Source organism: Acanthopagrus latus, chromosome 10 (assembly GCF_904848185.1).
Source record: "Acanthopagrus latus isolate v.2019 chromosome 10, fAcaLat1.1, whole genome shotgun sequence".
Classification (NCBI taxonomy): Eukaryota; Metazoa; Chordata; class Actinopteri; order Spariformes; family Sparidae; genus Acanthopagrus; species Acanthopagrus latus.
In genome coordinates, this window is record NC_051048.1 from 18,050,254 (window position 1) to 18,060,739 (window position 10,486).

Sequence of the window (10,486 nt, forward strand, 5' to 3'; positions counted from 1 at the left end):
CACACACACACACACACACACACACACACACACACACACACACAAGACTGATTGTCAGATGAAAAAAGGACTTTGAAGATTCCATCTTGGGTTTATAGCTATTATAGTGTCACACTATTTTCTTACATTCTATGGACAAAGCTGTTAATCACTTGGCCAAGAAAGAAACTGGCAGATGAACAGATAAAGAAGATGTGTCTCACCAACTCTCAGCAGCAAACCTGCCCCCACTTTAACTTCCCTTGGTATAAAACAGCACCCTCTTCTGGTCAAGTCTGGAAGTGCAGAAAAGTGAGGCTGGAGTTCCATTCTGAGTATAAAAAATCATTTCCATACAGCATGTAGTGGGACAGAAACAGTAATCCTTGAAATTTTATGCAATGTCATAAATGGAAATTATAGGCCAGTAAATCTGACATCTGTGGTATGCAAATGAATTAAAAATCTAAAATAGGACATATATCGTTCAAATCATATCAAATCAATTTTATTCATATAGTCCAAAATAACAATCACATCGCCTCAGTGGGATTTACAGTCTGTACAGTGAACAACATCTGCAGGCTGCTCCGTCAGTCGGCTCATCTGTATCTATATCACACCAAATAAAAACTGAAGAAAGAGACAAGTGATAAAAATACAATATAAATAAGGCATAGTGCAAACTTATTATCTCTCTGTTAGGTCACACTCTGGGATTGACACTTTTTGTCTGCCATGATGGTGACGCGCAGGAGATCCTGCTCCTACAGTAAGTTATTCAAAAAACTCCTTTTTTAGTAAACTCTGCGTACACAAACCATGTTCTCAATGCTGGTGTTCATGTGTAGAGACCCTGGTGATACTACGAGCAAAGTTTCATGTTGTGTTGAGCCTTCTTAGTGTTTTAAAAATGGCGATTTTGATGCTAGTGCAAAAGTGCCCGTATCACTCCCATTGAAAATTAGCTTGCCCGAAAACAAAACTATGGTAAATCTTAAAAGTGCCTCTTTCGTCATAATTATGCTTTTACACGAAAGTTTGACTCAGATTCAATCACAAATAAAGCCTTGGTTGCTTTTTGGTGAGAGTTTCACTTTAACAGTAACTAAAATACTAAAACAATCAAACATATTTGATAATCTTCCAACAGCATATCAAACTGTAGAACATGTGTATTTGTCTAACTTCTTGTCAAAGATTTAATTAATTAAAGATACAGTGACAGAGAAAGTGGGGCTATTTTTCAGGCCATTTCAGTTGTTCCATTGACAGATATTATTTTAGCCTACTTATTCAACCAAGAAAAACCCTGTTCATGTTGTTTTAAACCTATTTTTACTTCAGATACTTCGAGTACATTGAGCTGATAAGACTCTGACAACATAAAAAGGGGGTTTAACTTGTAACAGGGTGATAAATCACTGTTATTTCATGTATTAAACGTAGGTTTGTTGACCCAGGACGTCGTAATCAAACCGACATTACGTGCCTGCCGTTACTGAGGTATTGGCGCCATCTGGTGCTCGTCGCCGCCGCCATGTTGAACCGAGCAGCCCCTCCCTCCTCCTCCTCCTCCTGCTGCATGAACACACTAATAACATGTTTCCATGTTAACGATCCGAGCCTGTGACACCGAGCCCAGAACGAGCTGAAACTACGAACCTTTATTTAAAACACCATATTATAACCGGGTGGTGAACGTCATGTTCAGTTGTCTCTCTGAGGCATCATGGCAGCTCACTGAAGCCTGGCTAATGGAGGTCGTGTGAGACTGGAAGGGGAGGAGAATATCTCACAGGGAGGAGAGGAGTGACGGCTGCAGCTCAGCGACGAGGAACAGACAGACGACGATAGAAAACGAAAAGCTGAAGGAAACCACCGTGGATCCGTCTGTTCTCTGAGTATCACTTCTCTCACCTCCGCTGTCACTTCTGTCTGGAGCCCAGCGGCCACACAGGTGAGACTCCTCTACATGTTTTTACTTTGTGATTGTGGTGAAGATGTGAGGGTTTACTATCAGTGCTGTACACTGTGTGTGTGAGCGTGTTAGTGTGTGTGTGTGTGTGTGAGGCAGAGATATCCTCGCCTGTGAAAGTTACTGAAAGTTTAACGACCTCGTGAGAAGATTTTTTTCCTCTTCTGCTTTGTGTCTAAACCGGAAATGCCTCATTAATATATTGACTCCTGATGTCTGTTGATGTTAAAAAATAAAAGCATGAGGAGCAGCAGTGGAAAACTTGATGACCCGCCTCTGTTCACACCTGGCACACCCACAGTGTCACAGGTCTCAGCTCTCAAACATGCTTCACCTGCAACAAAAGTCTTTAGTCCTCACTGTCACATGCATCTTTCTTCAGAATGGACAGCCTTTTGACTTCTGGACCTTTTGTAAAGGTGAACCAGGAACATTATGTAATGGTTACAGACAGTAAGACATGATTGTGTGACTGAACAAGCTGAATACACAGCGATGCTGGACTGGTTCTGTTGTGGTCACTCTCTGTTTCAGTAAAAGTTCCCCTCCTCCCCTCTGATTCATGTCAGGCTCCTCCTCCCGCTCCTGTTTTCCTTCCCTTCGTCTCTCCTCCAGTTTGCCACAGAGACCCTGGGAGTGGACTGGGAAGTGTGACCTCCTTTCACTGCGTGAACAGAACCAGCGCCTCGCCATGTCCGCCCCTGGTAGGTAGCTCAGCACAACCAGCTGAGAGGTGGAACTTCTTTCTTTCTTTTTCTTTACACACTTAGTTGGACTTTTAGAGAGAAGATTACAGATTATAGATGGGATTTAAGAGCAGTAATGTGAGTTGTGCCTCTGTCATAACACTTTTCATTCCTTCCTCATTGGCTTCTTTCCTGGCTGCGTTGTGAAATGATTGCATCTCAGAGTTTCCATCACTCTTTCCTCTGATCATCATTGAGTAGTGAGTCAAAACCCAGTCCTGCCCCCAGATTCCTCCAGTGACCTTTAGTAATGTAACCCTGCCCAAACGTGTTGAAAGTTTAGATGAATTCCCAGAATGGCTGCATGAAAACGAGAAACGAGAAAACCTGTCCTGAGTTTGGCCCCAGTTCACTCCTCCCTCCCAGTGGAAAGGATCCGTTCAGGAGGTGAAAGGCACCGTTGTGTGGTCACGTCCGTTCCGTGTACGTGAGGGCAGCTTTCCTGCAGGCACGCTAGTTCAATTTTTTGATTTTCTGTTTCCTGCAAGTGGAGAAAGGAATGTGAGGAGAGGTGGAGCAACAACAAGCCTCAAAAAACTCACTCAAGGCAGAAGTGGAGGCAGTTTTTCTGGCTTTAATCCAGATTTGATCTGAGATTTAGAGTGACCGAAGACCTCAGTCATGAAGGAGTGTCAGCAGAAGATAATCCTATGACATTTAAAAAATGTGTATCACGTTTGCTTAAAGGTCATGTTGCTCTGTATTGCCATGTAAATAAAAACCTGTTCGGCGAGCTATGGAGAGAATGTGAGGCCAGAACACAGCACACAAGTCACCACCAGTGACACGGTGTGTGATAATGGCACCATGTTTCTGCTAAAGTCAAGGAAAAAAAACAGTTCATTTGTTTATCAAATTTCACTTGAAGTAAACACACAGAGGCGATAAGAACAGGAACTGAAACCACACACCCCACACACTCACAAAAAACAATCATCACTAATGCTCATTACAAAGACCAGTACCAGTGCTGCTGTGTAAAGGATGGCTTAAGTGATCAGTGATCATGCCCCTTCCTGTCACACCCACTTCTGTCAGACTGGGACTGGATCTCTTCTCCTCCCTGTTATTTTTGGCTCTTTTAAACTACACCCAGGTGTCTGTGTCAGTGATGCAGTATTACCCACTCACTCACTCTGGACTCCATTACTGATGCAGCTCACACAGAAAAATGAGCAGAAACTAAAACATCTATTCAAATATTAGAAAAATGTCTGCTTGTGATATGATGTGAAGCTTCAGGCTGATGAGCATTTATAGCAAAATACAAGTCAAAACCACAGAGACCATTGGTGTGAAACACAGCTCAGTGCTAGATGTTTATTGCTCACTAATGAGCGCTCTCAGTGGGCGCTGTGGCTCAGCTAATAAGTAGCTTATTGGCTGTGCAGGGAAAGTAGGATGATCCACAGTAAACACACACCCTCTGACACACTTCCAAGCAAAGAGCAGCCGCTATCAGCCAGTCACAGACAGATCACTGCTTCCTCTGTACGAGTCAGTGTGGTGCCACGATGGTCTGAGTGATCGTTTCACGAGTATTTTATTGTCTTACTGAACAGTGAGAGGCAGCTTTATGGGCTTTCTGTGACTTGTTTATGTTTGTGATTATCTTCTTAAAGTAAGTTATGTTTCAGGTTTTTTGATGGAAATGTGTGGTTTCATACATGTTAACTTATGTTGAGATAGACAAGTGAAAGAATAAATCTGCAGCTGATGATGTTTTGCCTCATATTGTTTTTCCAGGTTATCCGAACCAGGCTCCCTACCCCATGGCTCAGCCCGGCGGCTCCGTTGCTCCTTATCCAACCGCTCCAGGCGGGTATGGAGACCCCAGTCAAGCCCCCCCACCAGGCTTCAACATGGGCTACAATCAAGGCCCACCTCCTGTCATGTATCAGCCTGGTCCGATGGGCCCAGGACCAGTTCCAGGACCAGAGTATGGTGGCCATCCTGGAGGGATCTCCCCGGCTCCGGCCATGGCTCCGGCCATGGCTCCGGCTGCGGCTGCAGTTGCTGTTGGGGTACCCCCAGGACTCGAGTACCTCACACAGGTAGGACAGAGACAGCTGGCTTTGTTTCTCGATAGGCCAGAGCTTTTAAGGGAGCTCCACCTGTTCTAAGTATTGTTAGCTTGAGGTCAGATCAATGATCCATGCACCACTCCTTCAGCCTGCTGACAATGACTGTGGTCAAAGTGATTAATGATAAGAAACACTGAAAGGCTTGTGTGGGTTTGAAGCACTCCTTTAAGGTTCTCTATGTTTATCGATCAAACACCTTAAGTCAAATAAAGGTCACATCAGAAATAGGAAAAAAGTGGTAGTCTAATTCCTGTCACCACAACCATTTAGCCTTCCAACATTTTTCTCTATATATGTGTAACTGAATTTGTTCAAAGGTTTACACACAGTTTAGACTTTATCTTGCCTTTATGGCTCTCCAGCAACTAACTGTGGTCACCTGGTCAGATACTGTAAACACAGCAGACTGTATCAAGATTGTCAGTGGAAGAAGCAGCTTTGCATTGCAAACAAGTTAAATGTTCCTCTGTTGTGTTCGGTCTCTAAATGGTTCCTCTCTTGATTTTAGATTGACCAGATCCTGATCCACCAAAAAGTTGAACTCCTAGAAGGTAAAAGCAGGTTCACATTCTCACTTGTCTCTTTGTAAGCTGCACCACGTGAGACTCAACCTTGACCTTTAAACCTCTCAGTATGAATCAAATTGATAAAATGACAACTGTCCTTGGAGTACTTTACTTATCTGTATTTTGTTATATGATCTTTTGCACTCATTTCCCTTTCTCCCATCCGCTTTGACCCGTCCAGCATTCATCGGTTTCGAGACCAACAACCAGTACGAGATAAAGAACAGTCTGGGCCAAAAAATCTACAAGGCTAAAGAGAAGAACGACTGCTGCACCAGGAACTGCTGCGGCTCGCTGCGCAGCTTCGACATGAAGATCAAGGACAACATGGACAGGGAGGTGATCCGTCTCATACGGCCTCTTCGCTGCGTCTCCTGCTGGTGTCCCTGCTGCCTGCAAGAGGTCTGTATGTCACTGAGTCGCCGCTCTGCATTCATTTACCAGACCAAGACCAGCACTGCACCAGAGTCATAGTTAATATGTGACCAGTCTCTCACTTCATTTAGTGATACAAGCTCTGTGATATGTTGTGTACTGTTACCAAGATAACCTGTATTACTGATGCTAGTATGTCACACCTGTGAACAGATTACTTTGTAAAGCAACTGATTCATAGTTTAGCTTTACTGGCTAACGCATAATACCGTTAATCATCGTTTGTAGGGGTGCTTATGGAAAAATAGTCAACAGAGTGCTTTCCAGAACAAAACAAAACAGGAAACATAAGCAAAAAGTGAAGTCTTATGAGAAAGCAATAAAAAAGTTACACTGAATAATATCAAGTAAAAGGATATTTTGGGTCACTTGTAAATACTCGGCCCTGAAATATGTATTAATCCACAGCTGAACAATATTCCACAATAAATGCAGTATTAACTACTGTTTAATGCTGATGTAAGAAGTGACTGAGCCTCTTTTTAAAGTCAAACTGCCCTCCAGTCATGAAACGTGTTTCTCTCCTTGCTCCTGCTGTTAATGTTTGAGTTTCACTGTGTGTTCTACACAGATCATGTACAGGGACCAAAAGTGCACGTTTTCTCTGAGCTCACTGATAATATGATCTAATGGGTGGGCCCATTAGTAACACCACGAATAGTGTGGAAGCCAATATCCAGCATGTGTGCAAGTGTGATATGGATACTTGAAGCCTCCAGTGCACATGCAGTGTTCCCCCTCATAGACTTTACCTGGGTGAGCTACTTATTAGTACCGTCTGAGAGAACTACTCCATATGAGATCAACTAACTAGTGGACAGTCGGAGAAAAGAAGTCTATACCTACTAGCTTGGATTTTAGCTGGCAGTGTGTGTGCAGGTTTTCACTCCAGCTGAGGATTAAAGTTGCCAATTTCTCAGATCCAGCCACTTTCATTTAGATTTGAGCAGCTGTTGGCATCAAAAATCTGCAGCCTCACAGCTCTCTCGCGCTCATATTCAGAGGCTTCTGTCTTCTCTGAGTTTGTCTTGTGTTACCGTTGAGTTGCTGACTGAGGGGCCCTTCGACGTCTTTGTGCTCTGCTCCTCTCTGCTCAGCCAGGGATTTGTTAGGAACATGAATGGCCCTTTGTTCACACCAGCTATCTCCTAGACTCCCCCGATCCTCTGCCATCCACCTCTTCTCTCGCCGTCTCTAATCACATCGTCGGTGATCTGGCTACAGTACGTTCCCATTGGCCTGAACCCAAGCTGCTGCACTGGCATACTGCAGGTCTGTTTACTGGCCAGACAGCAGACATGTGAAACGTATTACCTTTGTTATGTGGAGCCACAATGGAGCAGTCAGGGGCTCACTTATCATTCCTGCTATCCCGTGTGACAAGTGTGACATGCAAACCCCGTGAAGTTTTATTTATAGCTGTTGGTGTCATGGGACGAGAACAGATTTGAAGATCTCTGGGATAACGTTCTAATTTTGTGTGATGCTAGAATGTGTTTGTAATTGAATGTTTGACCCACAGATGGAAGTCCAGGCACCGCCCGGCACCACAGTGGGCTACGTCAAACAGGACTGGCACCCTTTCCTGCCACGGTTTTCCATCCAGGGAGAAAACAAGGAGACTGTGATGAAACTGGAGGGGCCCTGCTTCGCCTGCAACTGCTGTGGGGACGTCAACTTCGAGGTGAGGCTGCTGTAAATCTGTGTGAAACTCAACTTTTGATAATTTGATTCCGCGTGGTTCAGCGAGCAAATTTCTTCAGGCATTTTTGGGTAAAACACCTATTATGTTATTGAGTTAGATGAGAAGATTATCGAAGATCATTAAATTAAATTAACCAGATACAACATTTTATCAGTGAGCCCGAGAGCTAGTTTAGACAAATTAAGTTATCTAGACAGAGCCAGGCTAGCTGCTAAGCTTAGCTAACTGGCTGTAGCTTGATTTTATCCTATAGACATGACGGTGGTTTCAAACTTCCCATGAACAAACAGTTGAGCTTATTTTCCAAAATGTCACCTGAACATTTGGATACATAAACAGATTCCAGCTCTCCTCACCATAACATCACAGTGTAAAATACTTAAAAACGTCTCCTCAACGTTGTTGTTCTCGATGCTGTCCAGCTCAAGGCCAAAGACAGTGACAAGTCCATTGGCCGCATCAGCAAGCAGTGGAGCGGCCTGCTGAAGGAAGTCTTCACTGATACCGACAACTTTGGCATCCAGTTCCCTCTGGACCTGGACGTGAAGATGAAAGCTGTGCTCATGGGAGCCTGCTTCCTCATTGTAAGGCCACATCCTTAGTTTATTCCTGTAGTTTTGCACACATTTGATTTGTTTGACTTATCAGAAGGATTCATTCTTTTTCTTTGCTGTTTGTTTGCAGGATTTCATGTTCTTTGAGAAAGTTGGGGAAGCCAACCAGCGCAGCACCGTGTTCTCATAACGGCGAGGAACACATCAGCATGAGAGCCAGAACTTTCTCCACGTATGCCTTTTCTCTGCTCATGTAATCTGATTTTCTATTTCTTTTTTTTTACATCCACCCGTCATCAGATTCCAGCCAACATGGTGCCATCCTTTTATACACACAGACCAAAGTGAACTCTTTCACCACGGATTGTTTTTCAAATCTATACAAACCCTGTGAGTGACACCAGCTGCCATGTTCCTTACACTCCATACAGTCTGTAGATGTTTATCTACTTTTTAGTGAGCGAGCAAACCATCAGCTGATCCTGCCAAAGAAAGTCAACCTTGCCCTCAATGTCGTTTTAAACCCCAATACACAGAAATATGAATGAATATAAACATGTATGTTTGAATGTGCTTTATACTACTCTGGAATTAACATTTCATATTCATGCCGTATGTTTACCTATTATCATTACACGCATAAGTCATGTTTTGAAGAAATAGATCTAGTTTTAGTGCAATACTTAGTTGGATGTAGAGGCTGTATTCATTGCTTTGTTGGTTTGTCAAGCAGCATTTCCTCTTGGGCCACCACTTCCCTGAATGGTAAAGATAGTGACAGCTCATTGATTGTTCTTCAACATTTAGTCTCCCTGATTCCTGATTTAATATTTCTAAAGATTTAAATGTGCAACATGTACAATTACTGTTGAAAACATTAAAAAAACGGAATAGATAAGATAAATGGAATGAGAAGAAATAGGTTTTGACATTGTTTTGCATTGCAAAGATATCTGCTTAAGATAGCATGCTAACCAGCTAGCCACAGCTGTCCTAGTTCAAAGCTCATGTGCTAGCATTGCGAACACTGGTACTTTCCCAGTGCTCCAAGCTCCCAGCCCAGACCACTAGCTGCACAGCTAATTAAGCTAACTAGCAAATGGAAGCTACAGTTGGCAGCAGTTACTCTGGTGATTTGCTGCATGTACCTCAAAGGACTGCTGTGCCTTCAGCATGGCTGCTTACATTCAGTCTTATAAACTAAAACTAAAGCGTGAAACGTGAACATTAGCCACAGTCAACAGGCGGTCATTACAAGGGGAAGTGGTGGTTGTGTTAGCAAGAGAAGCATGAAGATGTTCAGCTGAAGTTGTGAACACAGGAGTTGACACATGCTGACATTATTTACCAAAGTGCTCTTTCTCTACCTCTCAGCTGCCTTTCTCCTCTGTGTCTGTGTCTTAAGTGTACATAATCTAACAAAGCTGTAGCACAGGCTGCAGTGCAGACGCTCTCATGCTCCCCTGTGGCTCTGTGGTTACCATGGAGGACGATGGCGCTGCCAAACCTCGCCCTCCGATTTCTCCAGATACCACTGAACATGTGCCAGTGTGATGATACGGTAGAGAGAGAATGTAGGGGGAGAAGTCTGAATAGAAATATAGTAGAAGAAGAAAAGCAGAAGTTGAGGTTAATGAATCCTCAGTCTGACCTCTGAGTGATTGAGTCCATCAGCGACGGGTTTAAGGAAACAGATTAACTATCTGTATCTGTGAATATGATCTGTTATCAGCTCTGTGCTTTCGAATGACAAAATGTCAGGTTAATGTTTGTGGATGCAAATCTGTTCTGTATTATTCATTCTGGTTTTGATCGTTCTTGTGACATAACACATGGGTGTTGCCACTAGTTTACCCTGATCCAGACTGCAGCTCTCTTTTATGGTCACTAACTGTGTCTTGTTGCATATACACTAAATACTACTAACCCTAACGTTAAAGGAAAGAAAGTAATCCAAAAGATGTACAGAACATTTTAACACAGTTATTTGTTCAGTGTGTTTCATGTTAATTTGCAAGGTTTTCAAACATATTATGTTCAGTATGTTATATATAACTCTTGTATCTTGTGATTGTGAATGACATTTTTTTACAGAATCAAAATAAATACCCTGTAGTTGTTCAGAAATAAAACAACTGTCATACAAAGCCGTTTGTTGAAGTGTTGTTGCCTTCTGCTTCAGTGTCCAGGAAAGTTCTGGGGAAGCCCCAGTGAAACATAAAGCTAAATGTGGAACATCTGGTTTCACTTGGAAAAAATGATCTTGGCCTCACAGGGAACTCCAGGATTCCGTGTCCACCTTCATCAAAACTCTTTTATACTAACTGTAAAACTTTCTAAATACAGTGTGCACTTAATTGACTGCACTGTTGTCAATGAGTGTTCTTCATTTATCTGCATTCAGTTATCAAAAACATGATATCCATCCAGCAGGAAGCC

General features: G+C 43.0%; 1 protein-coding gene across 5 annotated transcripts; it reads left to right on the forward strand.

Annotated features, from left to right (window-relative positions):
- Positions 1 to 633: 633 nt before the first annotated feature.
- plscr3b (phospholipid scramblase 3b) lies at positions 634 to 10,207 on the forward strand. 5 transcript variants are annotated; one of them, XM_037113012.1, is made up of 9 exons: positions 634 to 751; positions 1,429 to 1,939; positions 2,492 to 2,661; positions 4,450 to 4,757; positions 5,296 to 5,338; positions 5,535 to 5,755; positions 7,311 to 7,472; positions 7,916 to 8,077; positions 8,178 to 10,207. In XM_037113012.1, the coding sequence occupies exons 3-9, from the start codon at positions 2,520 to 2,522 to the stop codon at positions 8,235 to 8,237; spliced, it is 1,098 nt and encodes a 365-aa protein (XP_036968907.1). In that variant the 5' UTR covers positions 634 to 751; positions 1,429 to 1,939; positions 2,492 to 2,519; the 3' UTR covers positions 8,238 to 10,207. The 5 variants fall into 5 exon arrangements, with proteins under 5 accessions (XP_036968907.1, XP_036968909.1, XP_036968908.1 ...); XM_037113014.1 differs by having other exon boundaries at positions 2,527 to 2,661; XM_037113013.1 differs by having other exon boundaries at positions 2,573 to 2,661.
- The last annotated feature ends 279 nt before the right edge of the window (positions 10,208 to 10,486 follow it).